Raw genomic sequence first — 19460 nt, 5'->3', positions numbered from 1 at the left:
CTTGGCTCCTTTCCTTTAATGTTTAAAAGAGGGGATTTTAAATTTAAAATTCAAAATTTGAAATCAAAATTGCTTGATTGAAATCGTTGAGAGGGACTGGAAAGAGGAGTGGATAGGGTTTTGGGAGTGCTAAATGATGATTAGGACAATCCTAGGGTGGAGAAGCCAAGGGGATTTAGATAAGCTAAGATTGCATCTAGGGTAGATGGGGGTTCTGGGTGATTTTTAGAAATGTGCAGGGACTTAAGTGAAAAAAAGATGGGGGTTTGTAATGAAAGGGAAAATCTAAGGGGTGTGATGTGCAAGATTCAAGGGCTGAGATTAAAACTCAAAATGTTACGGTTTATCTCGAATAACGAAATCGCACGAATTAGAATCTTTGTAGATGGAGGGGTAAAATGGGGAATTTTGTAATAAAAAATTCCAAGGGGGTTCTAAGGTGTCCGAAAAGGGTAATGATGGGGTTTGATGGCCTCAAGGGGTGTGTCAAAGTGAGAAATCGTGATTTGTAGTGTATCGAGCAATGTGTGTTGTCAAATCGGGATTTTTTCGATGAAAGGTTAAAATAGTCATTTTGGGTTTAAAAAAATTGAGGAGGGTTTGTCCGGGTGTTTAAGAAGGTGCTGGCATGGCCTAGGTGTGTCTGAGGGTGTAATGCAATACAAATCTTGAAATAGGAAAGTAGTAGCTAATGAGAGCCCTTGATTTGGAATCTTTATAAACGAAGGGTAAAATGGTTATTTTAAGGTCTGAAGTTGAACGGATTGACAATCGAGGGGTTTTGATATGGTTTAGAGGTGTTAGATGATGTGTGATGATGGATATCTTGAATTTGGAGAGTATCGAGCGGTAATGATGGTCAATTTGGGATCCTTTAAAGTAAAGGGTAAAGTGGTCATTTTAGGGTTCAAAATGTGATGGATAATCGATCAGGAGGTTGATGGGGTTTGGAGGTCTTGAATGATGCAGGATGGTAGATAACATAAAGATTGGACATAGCAGGAGATGAGGACTGTCTATTTGGAATCTTTATTTACAGAGGGTAAAATGGTCGTTTTAGGTTTTGGAATGTGATGGATCATCAATTGGAAGGTTTTTATGGGGTTTGGAGGTGTTAAATGATGTATGATGGCGAATAACTTGAAGATCGGACGTATCGGGCAACGATGATTATCTATTTGGAATCTTTTTAAACAAATGGTAAAATGGTCATTTTAGGGTCTAGAATGTGATGGATCATCAATCGGGAGGTTAATGGGGATTTTGATTTGGTTTGGTGATTTACGACGTAGTTCTTGAATTTAGTCAATAAGGATGGTTTATTTGGTATCTTTTTAAATAGAGGGTAAAATTGTCATTTTGAGATCTGAAATTGGACAGATGGTGTGTCTTGATAAAGATCTTGGATTTAGAAAGTGGTAGCCAATGAAGATCATCGGTTTGGAATCTTTTTGGATGAATGACAAAATGGGTATTTTAAGGTTTGAAGTTGGATGGATGGTTGATCAGGATGTTGATGGAGGTTTTGGTAGGTTTTAAAGTTCCTAGATGATGTGTCTCGATGAAGATCTTTGGTTTGGAGAGTGTCGGCCAATGAGGATCATTTGCTTGAATTCTTTTTGGATGAAGTGAAAAATGGACATTTTGAGGTCTAAAGTTGGATAGGTGGTTGATCAGGAATTTTATGGAGGTTTTGGTTGGTTTTGGGGGTCTTGGATGATGTATCTCGATGAAGATCTTGGATTTGGAGAGTAGTAAGCAATGAGAGTGATTGATATGGAATCTTTTGAAACGATGAACTAAATGGGTATTTTTTGGATTTGAAATTCGACGGGTGGTTGATTGGGATAATGATGGAGGTTATGGTGAGGTTTAGGTGTATTGGGAGTGGTGTCATGATGGGCATCTATGATTTGGAGAGTGTCAGGTAACGAGAGTGGTTGATTTGGAATATTTTTGGATGAGGGGCAAGATTGATATTTTGGGCCTGAAATTTGTCGGGTTCAATCAGGTGGTTGATGAAAGTTTTGGTGAGGTTTGGGTGCATTGGGAGTGGTGTCGTGATGAAAATTTATAATTCAGAGTAGTTGGTGATGGGTGTAGTTGATTTGGAATCTTTCTAAATGAGGGACAAATTTGGAATTTTTTTGGTTCTAAAATTTGTTGGATGGGTATCATGGGGTCCTTACAGTCTAATGGAAGTGTCTGATGGCTTTAGGGGTATGGGAATTGTGAGGATCTAGGTTGTGAGTATTTTGTCCAATGAGGGGTCTTAAAATGGAATCTTGGTTTAATGGATTGGTAAATAAGGGAATTTTAAATTGGACTTTGTTGAGTGACATGGATTTGGATTACGGGACTGTTGGGAGGGTTTAATCATGCTGGGGACATGTGGATCGTAGGTTTTAGGGTCGAGAAGTGTCGTAGTGTCAAATGCATTGAAGTGAAACCTCTGATGGATAAATGGTGAAATCAAACAATTTCGGCCTGAAATTTGGTGTGATTGGTTGTTTATAGGTTTTGTCTCATGTGATGGAGTTTGATCGGGCAACGGGTGTGGTGATGTAGTGCAATTGGGTCCATCGAAAGTGAATCTTGTAGACTTAACAAAGATTTAAGGGTATTTGAGTTGAAATTTGGTTTCATAGTGTGTTGGCACATTCTAAAGAGATTGATGAGATCTGATCGGGTATTTGGAGTTTGATAAGTGGGTTAGAGAGGGGATTGAGCAACAATTGGGTATTTGTATGTTGCTCCACAGAAGATTCAAATGGTGAACAACACTATGAAAATTTGGTATTTCAATAAGGATCCCTATGAAAATTTGTCTTTAGCCAAAAGCCAATTTATCATTATGGATTCCTGTGAAATTTTGGCTTTTGCCAAGAGCCATTCTTCCTGCATGAAAGTAGGGAGGATATCAATGTGTTAGGTCTAGGCTTGATCCACGTATACCTCGACCAAGACTTGGTCCTTTATGTGAACATTCATTAACAGTCCTTATTCAATACAATGCAAGAAAAAAAGGGTTTTAGTGATTGACCAAATCTGTCACTATGGACTTAAAATTCATAAATATAGGATCTATAGTGATGAACAAATGATGAAATTTCATCCGTCACTACAAGTGGCGTCACTATAGCCTATAAAATCCATTACTAATGTTAGGGTTATAGTGACCATTTCATTTGTCACTATAGAGAATAAAATAGGATAGCGAAAATATCTTGGGTTTCTGTGAAAATGCACACAGATTAGTCCATTTTCTTTTAAACGGGTCCTAATATTTTTCGATAAGGAGAAGTCCTTACCCTTCAGCAATGCGATTAGCTTTTCCCTATCTTCTAGTCCTAGTTTGGTTAATATATACATTGGCCTTTTCTCTGTCCCCTCTACGGCCATGTTGATCTCTTCTAGTGGTTCTTTCATTGCATCGATGGAGTCTCGCTTGCATTTAAGAGGTGCTTAGATTTCATCGCAAAACTCTATAGTTTCTCCCTTCTGTTCCTATTATCGTGAGTAGGTTTTAATATTTCAAATTGATCATTATTTATGTGTGTAACATATTTTAGCATTATACCTTTGATGTATGTGGTTCTTGTTTGAGTTGCGATGTGTCTTTCTGTGATGTGACCACCATGATGTTCTTTTGTGAAAAAGGTCCAATGAAATAGTTATGGTTGAAACATTGTTTGCAATCATGATTAAGATAAAGTTACGATTGTTCCACTCAGAGCTCATGTTTTGCAGATGATATACTCATATGGCTAGAACATATATAAGTTTTTGGCAAAGCCGCTTAACAGTTACATCTCGCAAAAAATTCTAGTAGACACAACATGAATATCATAGGATGAATCATACCTTGAAGTTAATAATAAAATCATACCTTAGGGATGGCCTTTTTGGTCGCCGACAATTCTTCATCCTCGTAGTTCGCAACGATGGTGCAATAGCTCTTTCCATCGTCACCGTCATCTGCACACATCTAGTCCTCTTCTTCTTTTCCAGCATCGCTGAAGGTTTGCTCTGCGTAAGGCTCGATAATTGCAGTCCCTCCACTATGGCTATTCTTGTTTCACCTTCGTTGGCTAGCTCTGTACAGTAGATCACATCTTGCAAGTGAGTCTCTAACCTGTCAAAAGGGACTTTGGTCATCGGAATCCTTATTACACGTCCTTTGTGCTTGACCTTTATGCATTGATGGTACATTAACGAGACCAGGGCCAGACCTTGTATCAATAGTCACCCCAGCAGGGTATGATTGGTGGTCTTCCCTGAGATCACTTGAAACTCTTACATGATGGAGAATGACCCGATTGCAACTTGTATCTCGATGGACCCCTCCGTGATAGACGCGTTACCTTGACCTCCATGGGCAAACATTTAACAGTCTCCTTCTATATGTTCATCAGTTTTAATGTTTGAACGGAAATCAGGTTCATAGAGCTCCTAGGGTCAATCATAGACATTCTCATCTTGAAGACCTCCACCCTTGCTATGACGTACAAAGGCCGATTGTGGTGGGGGGTCAGTAGCTAGCATGTCATCTTCCGTGAACTCTATGCTAGTTCGGTAAGGTCGGTGCAGCTCTAGTGACCTTTTGAATGCTTCTGCCAATGTTCTGATGGCCAACCTCCTCGTTTTGGTACTAGCTCCCTGTCTGTTGAAAAACTGTTCGAGCTTCGGACTCTGTTCGAATCTTTCTATCAGCTTATCAGGCTAATACTGGCCCGGTGCTCCAACTACATTAATACTTCCCCCTTGAGTGTGAGTTGGGAGGGAGTTGGTTTCTACCTGCGTTGGGTTCCCTTTTATAAAGTCATCTAATTTTACCTTCTGTAAGAATAGTCTCCTTAGGGAAAAACAATCCATTAAATTGTGATGTGGCGACTGGTGGAAGTTGCACCATCTTCCTCCGCGCCTCTCCTTCTTCGGGTCAAGTCCCGGTGGTGGTGGTGGTGGTAGGTTGATCACCCTGTCCTCGACCAACTTGTTCATGATCTTCGCTACCTCCTCCTTGGTGTAGGGAAAAGGAGGAGGGATCAACAAGTTACTCCTGTTGCCCTGGGGTTGTTACAGTAATAGGACCCCTGCCTGGGCCCTCCATTGTTACGAGGCTTCCGATCAACTACATAGGCCTCGTTCCTTCCATATTGTCCCAAAACTGGCATAGACTGGGATGAAGTATTCCTAACCATGCGCATCGTTCTCTCCACGCATCTCCACAACTGACTGAGTGTGTTGACTTCTACATTTTCAATGCCTATCCAGTAGGCAGGCTGCACCCCTTATACGCATTGCTCGATGAAGTTTTTCTTAGTGGCGTGCTCGTCGAAGACAGAATGTGTCAACTTCTAAAACCTCATGACGTAGGTCAGGAGCTCTTCCATTGCGCACTGCTCTGTGTTACATAGGTTGGCCATCGTCAACTTCCTCTCTAAGGTGAACCATTTTGATAGGAATCTCTTGGCCAATTCGGCCCATGAGTCAATGCTTTCGGCAGTAAGGTTAACAAAGCAAGTGTACGCCGGCCCCATCAGAGACTTGGAGAACTTGCAGATCTTCACATCCCCATCGAGAGCGAAGGATCCCAGGGCGGACATTCTTGAACTTATTCACGTGTTCCTGCGGGCTCCCTTTCTGTTTGTCGTACTACGACCACTATTGGGGAGGAGTGTAGCCAGTAGGGCAAGGCTTATGTAAGATCCGGTCAGAGTAGGGTTTTTGCAAAATGACTGAAGCTTGAGCTTGGTTTCGGCTCTCCACCACCAGTCCCTGAACATACTCTCTTAGTTCATCCCAGCTAAGCGGGACTTTTGCCATTGGGTCCACCTGAGGGGGGATTCTAGACTGCCCTATGGTGGGTTGGCTGGCCTGCATGGGTACCGGGTTAGTCCTGGTAGGCTGCTTCGGTATGGTGGGGTTAGGGTTGGAGGGGTGATGGCTGGTGGGGACGGTTGCAGGAGCGGCGGTCCGGGTGAAGGGGGATTGTTCGATCTAGGTCGATTGTTGGAGGAGGATCTGTAGGGAAGCCCTTGTTTCATTCTACATCTGCTCTATTCGGTCGAATCGAGCTTCAAACTCATAGACATTGTTTAACAAGATCTCAATGTCGACCTGGTCTACCATCTCTGTTTCATATTGATTTCCATCCTCTGGAATGGTATTCTCCGGGATGTTGTTGTGATCTTCAGGGATGGGTGAAAGGTTGATTCTACGGGTGGCCATCCTTCGTGATCAAGGATAAACCAAATATTCTAATGTAAGTAAGGGGGTCAAGCTACGTGGGAGTGGTAACCTTGAAAGGCAAAGGAAGACTGGACGCAAGGAGTCAATTGGGAAGCTGGGGGAAATGGGAGTGATGAGACGGCCGAGTAGAGTGAGTGGATGATCCTATGATTGAATGAATGAATCCGCTATGAGAAGGACCCTCATTTATAAGAAGGGATCCCAAATACTCGAAAGGAAGGAGTCAAAAGTGTATTCCCATTAGGAAAAGGAATATTAGATTTGTTGTCGGTCATTAAAGAGCACTACTAGGGTTTTGCCACACGTCTTATGAGATCTCTCAAGGATGAACTTTCCTTTCGTCTGAGGCTTTTCATAACCCGTGTGTGCTACTTCCTTTCATGACCTACTTAACCAACATAGCGCTAGTGACATCATTGCTTAGCGGACGCATTTTTACTTAACCTACGTGGTGCCTTATCACATGCGTAACTTAAAAGTTGCATGTGTAGCCGATATTTAACTTCGGTTCATAGTGACCCGTGGTTCTGTAATGATTTTGGGTTCATCACAAGACCGCACGTATCTGAAGTTCTTTACAGAACCGTGTGTATTCGAGGTTTATCACAAAGCTGCACACATTCAAAGTTTATTACAAAACCGTGTGCATCTGAACTTCGTCATGGGTTTATATTAGCTAAGGTTTATCTTGAGTTGTGTTGGGTAAAAGTTTATCACGAATGTGCGCTATGTCATATGTTCATCGCTGACGTTCGATGAGTTATAAGCTCATCACAAGTAACTGTTGAGTTATGAACTCATAGCAGGCGTCCATGTGGTATCAATTTGGTATCTTTTGTACTTTGATGGTTTGTGCAATCACTATGTACCTACAAATATAATAAAAAGAATTTAATTAATTAAATGAATAACATAAATAAAAAACTAATATCAATTTAAAATTAATATAAAACAAATACAAAATTATCAAACAATTATTAGTTTTATAATTAAATTTTATTAACTTAAGTTCCACTGAAAATAAAAATTTATATGAATTTCATAAGGAATTTAAATTTAATAAAAACTTAATACACTTAAATAAATTCAATTTTTACTAATTTTAAAAATTATTAATTTTAAATATAGTTTAATTATTTTAAAATCAATTTAAATTCATTTAAAAATACAGAAAAGTATAAAAACCTCTTTGGGTTTTCTAGCAATCGTATAAAGCTCCCTGGTGTTTTGATCTTAACAAAACCTCCCCTATTGTTTTGAGAAAAGATGCAAATGCCTTTCTTTCGTTAGCATTCCAAATAAAAAAATGTTGATGTAATGCATTAATTCTACTTCACTTCAGCCTTTTTATCTTATTTTGTCCAAGAAGAGTAAGGAGAATTGTTCTTTGAAATTTAGTTGAAAAAATAAATTAGTAAGAGTAAGGTAGAAACTTTAAATTATGTATGATAATGTATTAGCAATGATAATACTTCAATGTCTTTGTTATCGAAAAGCTAAGAGAAAGGAGGTATTTGCACTTTTTTCTCAAAACTATAAAAGAGGCCTTTGTTAGGGTCAAAACACAAAGGTGGTTTACAAAATTGTTTTAAGCATATGCTTTTCTATAATTTTACCTAAAAATAATACAAAAATAGTAATAAACCAATAAAAATTAATAAAAAAAAGTTCTTTTTCAAATTTATCTAGATAATAGAAAATTAGACAATCTCACTAAAATACAACTTAAATTGTGATTGGATAAACTAGACATAATCCCAAAAAAGAATACTTGAATTAACTAAAATAAACACCACTTAATTGGAAATTTCATAAAACTCCATCTCCAATTTTAAATGTTAAATTTACGGTCAAAATTTTAGTTGGAACACATGAAATTCCAAGCGCAGTCGTAATACTTGAGTTGAAATTAAATGAACACCACTTAATTGGAAATGTGATAAAGCTACATCTTCAATTTTATTTATAAATAAAACTTCCTGAAATCCTTTTCCACTATGTTAAATTTACGGTCAAAATTTTAGTTGGAACACATGAATTTCCAAGCGCAGACGTTGGCGCTTACGTTAAACTTTTATCTCTTAATCTTTTGTCATTTTCTATGGCCCACGGGATATGATTCAAGTAAGGACTCTCTTTTAACGTCAGATTGGAATCAGGCCCATACCCAAATTATATGGAACAATATGGGAATAGAGGAGTTCGGCATATATATTGGGATAGAAAATTAAAACCACGGAAATAAGTGAGATCAGACTCACAGACTCAGAGCAGAGTCTCAGTGCCCACCCAGCTAGAGGAAGTTGTCGGATTGAGTCGTCGGAATGGGAAGTGTTGGAAGAATGAAGTTGGGTTCTCAAGGACTAGAGGTGTCGGCCCAGGGATTGGGCTGCATGGGCATGTCCGCCTCGTACGGCGTTCCGAAGCCAGAAGCAGACATGATCGCTCTCATCCACCATGCCATCAACAATGGCATCACCTTCCTTGACACCGCCAACGTCTACGGCCCCTTCACCAACGAAATTCTACTTGGGAAGGTATGCTTTCTGCTTCTAATTGTTTTGATTTTTTTTTTTTTTTGGTTGTTGTTGTTGTTGATTATTCTGGAATATGGACAGGCTCTGAAAGGGATGAGAGAGAAGGTTGAGTTAGCAACGAAGTTCGGGATAAACTTCATCGGCGACTGGAAGGTAGATATTCGAGGGGATCCGGCGTATGTGAGGGCAGCCTGTGAGGACAGCTTGAAGAGGCTTCAAGTCGATTGTATCGATCTCTATTATCAGCACCGGATCGATGCCCAAGTTCCCATTGAAGTCACGGTGAGTCAGTTTTCTAATTCCTACTGCCACGAATAGCTAGAATTTTGATGGCTAACAGAGAGCACGCATAGTCGTGATTTGGGAATTGAGATTTCAGAGAAGAGAGAGAGAGAGAGGGAGAGAGATAGGTCAAACTCCATGGAAAAATGAAAAGAAACGATTTCTATCCACACGAATACAGGATGCACACACAAGATGACGGTGTTCGAGGAGGGTACCGTCTTCAAAGACGGTTTGGCCAATCCGTTTGGATTGCAAACATGTACTTATTTTCTACTTCTTAAATCTTTTAATATTTCTTCTTTCCTGCACATACATTTACACGTGGCATTCAACTAAAGTAAATGGATATACCCACCCACAGAGCACGTGCGTCTTGAAACCATGGCTACCGGTTTTAAATTTTGTTGAAGTAGCCAAAGATAAATAGAAAAAGGTCCGTGACTATAAAAGCAAAAAAGAAAAAAAAAAAGAAGGAAATTGAATTGAATCCTTTTCTTTAGCTGATTTATTTTAATTTGCGACTACCACCATAGAGGATATAATTTAATAGAAAATTTTGGTATCTTGCTTCCAGTTTAGAACTCCATTGAACTTTATGTTAGCAGATAAGGTGTTCTATATTATTGGCCAATCACACATATCCTGTATAATTGATTGCAGCAGATATGAACTCATTAAGAACAATAACAGTGGATAAAATCAGAGCAATTATTTTCTTATTCAAACTTGTTATAATTATTACACAATATTCATATGCAAGTGTCTCTCTTGCCTTTTCTTTTTAAAGAAGATGCTACAATTAAACTTTGCTTTACCTGTATTTGAACAAGCTTAAAGAAGATGTGTGTGAATCCACCATTGAATGGTTAACTTCATCAATTATCATGATCTTTTTAGAAAATTTCCTAGGTGGGTACACTGGTGGTGGGGATCAAGTCATAATTGCTTGGATTACATCATTTTTTGTTGTAATTGCTCAAGTTGCAAGATACTGACCCAATGTTCTATTTTTCTTTCTTTAACAGAAATTTTGATATCATTAGCAATTGTTTTCTTTCTAACACAATTTTCCATTTTCTATATAAGATGGGAGAGCTCAAAAAATTAATTGCAGAGGGAAAGATAAAATATATAGGACTATCTGAGGCCTCTGCTTCAACAATCAGAAGAGCACATGCTGTGCATCCAATAACAGCTGTGCAATTAGAGTGGTCATTATGGACAAGGGATGCAGAGAAAGAGATAATTCCTACTTGTAGGTGAGATAAATATACCAACCCTGCATGGATAAGATATTATTGCATACATGGTTCTAATTTCAACTTTATTTCAGAGAACTTGGTATAGGAATTGTCGCATACAGTCCTCTAGGAAGAGGCTTTTTTTCATCAGGGCCTAAGGTTGTTGAAAATTTTGGTGATAAGGACTTCCGGAAGGTTTGTATATATTTTCTCATTCATGCATTTCAATTCAAAAAACATTGATTTGTTGTAGTAGTATTATAAATGGTATTGATTTTTTTTTTTTTTTTGCATTTTCATTAGAATGTATCACAAATGGAAGTATAGGGTCTAATATAGTGGTAACTTATCTAGATCACATTTTAGATTAACCTTAACAAACTCAAAATAAACTAAAATTTTTCATGTTCCTATGTAAGATAATTAAAATGTTCTAGATGTATCTATACATTATACGTATCAAAGGATTTGTTCTTTGGAAGATGCCACTTACTAAGCAAACAAAGGTGACACCATAAACATAGGAACTTGATACATATTCAAACAGTAATGAGCAATGACTTTGCTTCTTTACTCCAAAATAGGCATTTCATTTTATATTTTTTTATTTTCACAATTTTTTTCGTTTCTTAAACCTTAACCTTATTTTATACTGTTCTGAGTGTCAAATTTTCCTTTTATTCTATATTTCATGATATGAAAAAAAATTCCTTAAATTATTCAAAGTACCCTTTCCTCAAATAGCTGAAAATTTTTAAAAACTTTGGAAGTTAGTGCTTTTAATTTTAAATGTCCTCCTAACCTTTTTTTTTAAAGGTAGATTCAATAACAATTGGTTAAATCTTCTTCCATATATGCGTGTGTACATGTTCTTTTCTGTAACTTTATATCACTCAAATGTCAATACACTACACGTGTTGCAGATTCTACCAAGGTTCCAGCCTGAGAATCTTGATCATAACAACTATGTATTTGAGAAGGTAAATGATATTGCTGTAAGAAAAGGATGCACTCCATCTCAACTTGCATTGGCATGGCTCCATCATCAAGGAAGTGATGTTTGTCCCATACCAGGCACCACCAAGATTGGAAACCTCAACCAAAACATTGGAGCTTTATCCATAAAATTAACTCCAGAAGAAATGATTGAACTTGAGTCTTTAGCTTCATCAGATGTTAAAGGTGACCGATACCCAAACAATTCATATACTACAGTAGGAGTGGAGACACCAGATCCATCTTCATGGAAGGGTGAATGAAGCTATATGTGCTTTTATCCTTAGAAGGCTTAGATTGGACATGCATTCAGTACAAAGACCTAGATTATTACCAAGGATATGTAATCTGATTCATTAGTTTAGTTGGCTTAACCTCAAAGTTTATCAATAAGTTGATGGGCACTAAAGTTCTGAGTTAGTTATTAAATTCTGTGTTTCAGTTTCTTTTAGCATTTCTACCATCATCTTTAATCAATAATGTATTTGATTTTAATCCTCAAAACATGTTTTTTTTTGTGCATTCATTTCTTTACCCCTAATTTCTCAGTGCTAACACAACTTTGAATAGTGGTGATAAGGGGATGATGGGCTCCTAGAAGTTAACATTTATGTAAGTTTTAAAGGGTCATTCAAGGAGAGCCTAAAGTACATTTACAATGTGCACATGACCAGTTAAGAAACAAAGAGCATCTGCAAGAGAAAAGAATGATAAAAAAAAAGTGAAGAAGCATTGCACCAACAGAGAGAAAGAAGATATACTCTTATCCAAGAAACTTTAAACCAAACTTTTCATTCAATTAACTTAAGGCTCAGTTTGGGATTGCAAAACCTTACATTTTGTATTACTTTGTATATATTTGTACTGTATGTATTTGTATTTGTACTCCTTCCAAAAAGAGCCCAAGGGTTCTAATTACAAAGGACATCCAACCGTAAAGTTATGACCTCCTGAAGTTTGTATTTATGTTTAAAAAAAAATCAAAAAATTGGCTCATTTTCTAAAACTAGGACTGATTCACTAATCTTCCAATTGAATCGTTTGGATCAACAATTTCAGTCAGTTTTTTATAACTTTTGGTTTTAAGAGTATGATCAAACCAACTAGGGGCCAGGGGTCACCGCTCAAACTGACTGTCCAGTTTAATTTTCTAAAGAGGCTATGTTTGGTCCTGTGGGCATTTTTTGGAAAAACACCACATCAGCATGAAACCACTGTTTGGTTTCAATGTTTATCAAATAAATATTAAAAAACAGAAACACTTGGATTTATGTGCTTGAGGCATTGGGGGAAGCTTCAAATTCAGGTTTCTCCCAACACTCCAAGGTTTATTGAAATGAAATGCTTACGTGGAGCATTGTAAGCTGAGGTGGATGATAGCTTTATGGGATGTTACTTGAAACGCCCATAAAATACCCAACCAAACAATAAAAACAATAAGTGTTTAAAGTAACATTTTTCAATTAAATGTTTATCTAAAAATACCCCATGACACTCACACAATCAAACACATACTTTATCCCTTTGTTTCATTCGTTTGGACTGTACTAAAAATAACCCAAAATTCAAAACTTTCCCTCATCTTTCTTTTCCTCTCTTATATTTTGCCAAATCAAACTTGGTCTTTGGGGTTACAATTCATGAAGTGACCTTACATGAGATGCCACTTCCAACAGATTAATGTCAAATGGCACACATGGTAACATGTGGGACCCCTATTATAGCCACCACGGTTGACCAATTGACTAGTAAGTGGTGGTTTTTTTTTTTTTTATCTCTTTTGGATTGTGATGGAATTGAGGGCTTTTATTTGTAAGGACAACATAGGTTATGCTTTAATTGCGCCATTTGACTTAGATTTTGATTTTCTAGAACACCATTTAAATTACGGTTCAAGACCAAATTCTAGTATTTCCTTGAAGGCTATTTTTTGTTTGACAGAGAGAAATATAAAGTTGGGAAAAATCTTCACAAAGTTTTGTGAATTTTCTTTATAAGGACCTCTATTTTCTGTCACTTTAATTTTCTTTAATTCTCTTTAATTTTTTTTGAAGCCAAATGTAGTCTATGAATATGGTTGTCACAAGCTATCGTCATCCGTGGAAAAAAAATTTACAAGCTTGTCAAGTTACTTACAAAAGTATTTTTAAAATAAAAACCATACTTCAAAGAAACCCACTAATCCGTCCCCAAATGGCATATTTAGAATTGCAAAGTGGGTTCAGTAGTCACGACTTAAGACCAGGGATAAGTTAGGGTAAAGGGTTTTAAGTTTTTTACTCTTTTTTACAAAAAGTATCATGATAATAGTATTCTTACTAATAGGGACCTATGCGACGCATGGACTTTTTTAAGCAAAATTTAAATAATAGAAATACACAAGAGTATAAGATTGTTTTATAATTTAATTTTTAAATAATTAATAACTGTTTATATTTTTTATACTATTTTAATATTTTTTTGTAATATGAAAATAATAATAATTAATTTCAGCTATGGATATTCATCAAACTGATGAAATTGACAAAATTGACTTAGCTCGACCTGAGTTGGTCACTTTTTAGTATTTCTAGTCGACTTCGGTTCAACAATTTCTCAACCCAGCCATTTGTAAACTGACCAAATTTGAACCGATCTGATTATATATATATTTCAACAGAAAAGTGGGAAAATTCCCATATTTCTTAGTTTAAAATATTTTATATTGTAAACTTAAATTTTTAAATTTATTCTTTTAATAATATCAATGTATTTTTTAAATGCAATTTAATATTTTAAATTTAAATCTTTTGAACCGACTAACCAAACTAAAAACTGGCCCAAACCGATACCAATGTTTTCAACCCACCATTGACCCAATCTAGTGAACCATTCAAATCGTCACTCGACCTTGATTCCGGGTCTAGTTCTATTGAAACCCACCTTTCGGTCAAAAACCCTTGGTAAAAAAACCACCTGACTTGGAGGGTTCAATTGTTGACCTGTTTGACCCGGTCATTATGTTATAAGTTGAATACTTAATGCATGTGCAAACTTTCTATTTGTCCTAAGGTGTTGTGTGTGCCTTGCCCATTATTTTTACAAAAAAAACCCTTTTTTGTCCTAAAATCATAATTTTTAAAATATGAATTAAAAAATATAAAATAATGCATATATTATATGTAAAACATAATTATACACTATTTGTTGATAAAATATGTATTTGTGCACATATATACATATATGCACATTTATATATGTATAATTAAATATAGAGAGTGTTGTTGATGTGGAATAGTCTAACCCTTTCAACCATGACGATTGAACGGATAATCGTGATCCAGATGCAAAAGTAGGTCAGTCTCTAGGTTGTTTTTTAAAACATTGATCAATACAACTTGAGTTAGTTTTCATTAATGGTTGGTTAGTTTCAGACCAGCTCGTCAACTCGACCAAATTGATCAATTCGACTGGCCAAACAATCTATAAATGAATTGAACCACCTAGCGAACACTCTTAATTTCATCTATTTAATCTCTACTTTCACTATTTCAATAATATTTATTTTTTTCAATTATTTATATTTTATATTGTTATTACCGAATATTATTAAACCTATTATAATTATTTTTGTGTTTTTGATAATTTTTTAAAGTTATAATACGATTTTGTTATTTAATCTAGCCTTTTTTAAATAATGCATAAAATATGATTCAATTATTAATACTTTGATATGTAAAGTATTTAAAAATTATTTATTTATAACATTATTTAATTATTTAGATAATACTATTATTTAAAATATAAAATATTCATTATTTATTAAATTTAATAATCCATAAAATTATAATTTATAGTATTATTAAATAATTTAATTATTTTAACTATTTAAAATTTAGTTATGTTAAATATTTCATTATTTAAATATTTCAATAATACATAAAATATTTACTTTTTATTTCTTTTAAAGTTATTACACAATATTAAATATTTTGTTATACAATTATTTATATATTTTGTTATTTAAAATATTTAGTTATTGAAATAAATAATATTTTATTTTCTAATTTTAATTTTTGTTATTTGAATAACATTTATATAAAATTTTATTTGTATTTTTAAAATATTATTTAGTTATTAAATTGAATAATCCATAAAATTATAATTTATATTGTTATTACATAATTTCATTATGAATTTCATATATATACACACACACACACACATTATTACATAAAGTCATTATAATATTTAAATAATTGCAAAATTTTTTAATTGAAACTTTCTTTAGATAGATATAGATGAAAAGTGGGGGAGAGTATAAATACGAATTAGAGATAATTTAGGAGATAAATAGGAATTAGAGATAGCAAGGGATAATTTAGGAGAAAGTGGGGTATAGTTATAAAAGGCACTCATTGGAATAAACACGAGAGAGACATGTTATTGAGCTTCCCGTGGCACGTCTATAATCGAGAGCTCCTTCAACCACTCAAATGTGCGATGGTGAGACTTGGCTTGCTTTCCCTCATCCTTTTGCTGCTATTGTTGTTGTTTCATGATAGATATTTCATGATGATCACTTTGACTCACGTTTTAGTTTCTTCTGTTACTTTTGGCCTTAGAAACAAGTACCCTCGAAGAAATTGTTTCAACTGCACTAAATGAACACTTACAACTACTCAATAACAGTGTGACTATAAGTGGGTATTTGATGAATTTGGAAGCTCTGGACCATTGACCATGCTTACTCTTATAAGTGAAGCTCCTTTTCTTTCTGTTTTGTGTGCTTGTGTCTCATACACCTTTACAAGCTTCAATCTATGGAGAGAAAGATGAGTACTGTTCTTCCACTTCCAAATTTGATGGAAGCTGGACTGAACCATTCTTCTTCCATGGCCCAACTTCAACATCATAAGGATCTTGACGCAACATCTCTCTTTGTTCTCAAATCGAGAGGTGGACTTATCTTCACCTTTTCATCTCTATATTGATTTTTAGCTTTTTTTTTTAACTTTGGTCCTCTTGAATCATAACTGTTCCAAGAGAGAGAGAGAGAGAGAGAGAGAGGAAGTTCATGGAAGACTAAAGGGGGTTTGCATGTTTGTGTTTAAAATTGCAGGATCATGGGTGCACTGTGGATATCATCTAACAGCTTCGATTGTAGCTTTGGTGCTTCTGAGTTTACCATTTGCATTTGCTTTGCTGGGTTGGGTTGCTGGAGTCTTTTGCCTAACTATGGGTGCTCTAGTCACATTCTATTCCTACAATCTGCTCTCCCTAGTGCTCGAACACCATGAACAACTTGGACAGTGGCAACTTCGTTTCAGAGGCATGGCCATAGATATATTAGGTGAAGTACTACTTAATCCAACATTTGATGTGAAATTTCTAGCTAATATCCTAACCTTATAATCATCCAACACATTTCACACTGTTATTAATCAGTTTGATGCATTAAAGAACACGTCATTTCAGAGCTAATTGAGAGTCATAAAGGTAGGATCTGGCCCTGAAAGAACACATCATCGGCTGCACACATTTCTGATTCTGTCAAAAGAGAGGCACCCCATGAACCAAACTCGAAGTCCTCTTCGGCTTCAAGAGCTTTAATTTCCTCACTTAATGCTTCTCTCTCTTGATTTCCATAATCAGTAGATCAGAGCGATAAGGCTTCAGCTTCGTCCTGTTCTTCTGCTTTCATATATTTGAATTCTTATGCTTTGTGTTTGGTTTGGTTAGTGAGAAGTTGGGATCGTTGTGCTTTATTAACAGATGGTTGATAAAGAAAATTATATGACACTTAAAGGGAATTTATGCCTTTTCCTAGGACACTTAACGGTGAGTGTAGGTATATAGTGTTCACGCAGTCCCTAAGAGAACATTAAACACCGAATTGATACCACGAGGCTTCATGTGAAAAGCCTACAGCCAACTTCTCTGCTCCGATGAACCCGCAATGCACCGCATACCTGCGATGAACCCACATCATGCATCCCAGAATTGCGATAAACCCATGGTTCATCGCACGCCCCCTACGAGCCCATACGCAGCCTGGGTTGAGCCCACGGTGAGGCTCATGCATGCTCAAACCCATGATAAACCCACGGCCCATTAAAAGACGTGGTAGAACGCCATGTAGGGCTAACAAGACATCATCCGCCAGGCGGTGAAGTCACGAGCGCAACGTCAATTAAGTAGGGCACACAAGAGGCAGTAGCACACATGAGTAATGAGGGTTCGTAAGTGAAAGGAAGGTTGATCCTTAAGAGGATCCCCACGAGACACGTAGCGAAGCCCCAGTGGTGTGCCCAATGGTTGATAGTAAATGCAATATTCCCTTTCCTAATAGGAGACGAGCATCTTTATCTCCTACCTTTTAGGACATCGGGATCTTCCCCTTAAATAGAGACCCTCATATTGAAAACTCACTCAGCACTCGAGTTCCCTTTGCCTTGGACTCCTTGCTCTACTTAGCATCATCCTAGCCCAAAAACCAATCTCCCTACTTCTCGATCTTTCTCTGTCTTTCAAAGAGACAATCACCCAACCAAGCCTTACCCTACCTAAAGTAGAATTCCCAGTTCTGTTTTTCATCACAGAGAATGGCTTCACGAAGAATTAACCTTACCCCCATCCTCGAAGAACAGAGCAACATCCCGGAAAACACCAACCCTGGGGCGGAGGACTAGCCTAAGATGGAAACGCTTATCCAAGCCGACATCGAAATCCTTTCGAACAAAATATACGAGTTCGATGCGCTTTTTGAAAGAAGATTCAGAAGGCTCGAATAGATGCATGAGGAAATGAGGAACACCCTCCAAATCCAGCACAAACGTTCGGCCCAAGCCGAACAAACCCCCACCCCCACTCTTGTCGGCGTCCCCAACCCTAGCCGCCATTCCTCCAACCAAACTCCCGCCACCCCAGAACAACCCAATAAGGCTAACCCAACTCCAACCCAAACAGTCCACCAACCTATCCATCAATCTAACACCTTTCCCTGTGCCGATCCAATTGCAAAAACCCCCCTCAGACAAAACAAGCTGAGGTAATATGTCCAGGGGCTAGTGGTTGAAAGCCGCAACTGAGCACAGGATTCGGCTGTCCTACAAAAGCCGTATTCTGACCGCATCTTGTACAAGCCATATCCTGTTGGGTATACTTCTCCCCAGCAATGGCCACATTACGATGGACAAAGGGGTAGCCCACAAGAGATAGCAAGTTTGAAGACACCCATGGATCCTTCGCTCTGGACGGGGACCTCAAAGTATGTGAGTTCTTAAAATCTTTGACCAGCCCAGTGTACACATGGTTCATAAGTCTCACCCCTGGAAGCATTGATTTGTGGGGTGAAATGACCAAAAAGTTCCTATCAAAATGGTTCACCCTGGAGAGAAAACTGACGATGGCCGATTTGAGGAACGTGGAGCAAGGATCGGGAGGGGACCTTTTGGTCTATGTTATGAGGTTCTAGAAGTTAACACACTATGTATTCGATGAACATGCCACAGAGAAGAGCTTAATCGAATAGTGTGTACAGGGCATGCGCCCCACCTATGGAGTCGGCATTGAGAACGTGGAGGTTGGGACGTTCAACCAACTTTGGAGATGTGCAGAGAGAACAGCATGCACCATCAAGGACACCTCCCCATACAACAGGAATGAGGCGTATACAGTTGATCGGAAACCTAGGAACAACGAAGGAGCCAAACAAGGGTCGTACCAATGAGACAACGCCCTAGGAAAAATAAGTGTCCCTCCCCCTTTCCCTTGCACAAGGGACGATGTGATTATGATAATGAATAAACTAGTCGAGGACAGGGTCATCAACCTGTCGCCTCCACCAGCAAGAGTAGACCCGTATAACGATAGGCGTAGCAGGAGATGGTGCAACTTTCACCAATCGCCACACCATGATTTGATGGGTTGTTTCACCTTGAGGAGATTATTTGTACAAAAAGTAAAACTTGATGAGTTCATCAAAAGAGACCCGGCACGCGTAGAAACCGACCCCCTCCTAGCCCATACCCAAGGAGGTAGTATCAACATGGTAGGAGCAGCCAACCAGTACCAGTCTAATACCCTAATAGAAAAGCTAGAGCAGAGCCAAGAACTACAATAGTTCTTCACCAAACAGGGGGCAAAGACGGACAACACAGAAATTGGC

At 37.3% G+C, this 19460-nt stretch overlaps 1 protein-coding gene across 1 annotated transcript; it reads left to right on the top strand.

Moving 5' to 3' along the window:
• The first annotated feature begins 8470 nt into the window (after positions 1-8470).
• LOC104587980 (putative aldo-keto reductase 2) lies at positions 8471-11833 on the top strand. The gene is made up of 5 exons (XM_010245766.3): positions 8471-8789; positions 8871-9071; positions 10161-10333; positions 10408-10510; positions 11239-11833. The coding sequence occupies exons 1-5, from the start codon at positions 8577-8579 to the stop codon at positions 11572-11574; spliced, it is 1026 nt and encodes a 341-aa protein (XP_010244068.1). The 5' UTR covers positions 8471-8576; the 3' UTR covers positions 11575-11833.
• Positions 11834-19460: the final 7627 nt, after the last annotated feature.

Source organism: Nelumbo nucifera, chromosome 1 (assembly GCF_055504915.1).
Source record: "Nelumbo nucifera cultivar China Antique chromosome 1, China Antique-T2T, whole genome shotgun sequence".
In the NCBI taxonomy this organism is placed as follows: domain Eukaryota; kingdom Viridiplantae; phylum Streptophyta; class Magnoliopsida; order Proteales; family Nelumbonaceae; genus Nelumbo; species Nelumbo nucifera.
Note: the sequence above shows the minus strand (reverse complement) of the source record. Positions and strands in the feature narration are given on the sequence as shown.

What these genes read in the sequence shown, in the direction of transcription:
- LOC104587980 (XM_010245766.3), top strand. Translation starts at nt 8,577, where the DNA reads ATGGGAAGTGTTGGAAGAATGAAGTTGGGTTCTCAAGGACTAGAGGTG. An exon ending in ACGAAATTCTACTTGGGAAG is followed by an intron (nt 8,790 to 8,870) that starts GTATGCTTTCTG and finishes GAATATGGACAG; the next exon opens with GCTCTGAAAGGGATGAGAGA. An exon ending in AAGTTCCCATTGAAGTCACG is followed by an intron (nt 9,072 to 10,160) that starts GTGAGTCAGTTT and finishes TTTCTATATAAG; the next exon opens with ATGGGAGAGCTCAAAAAATT.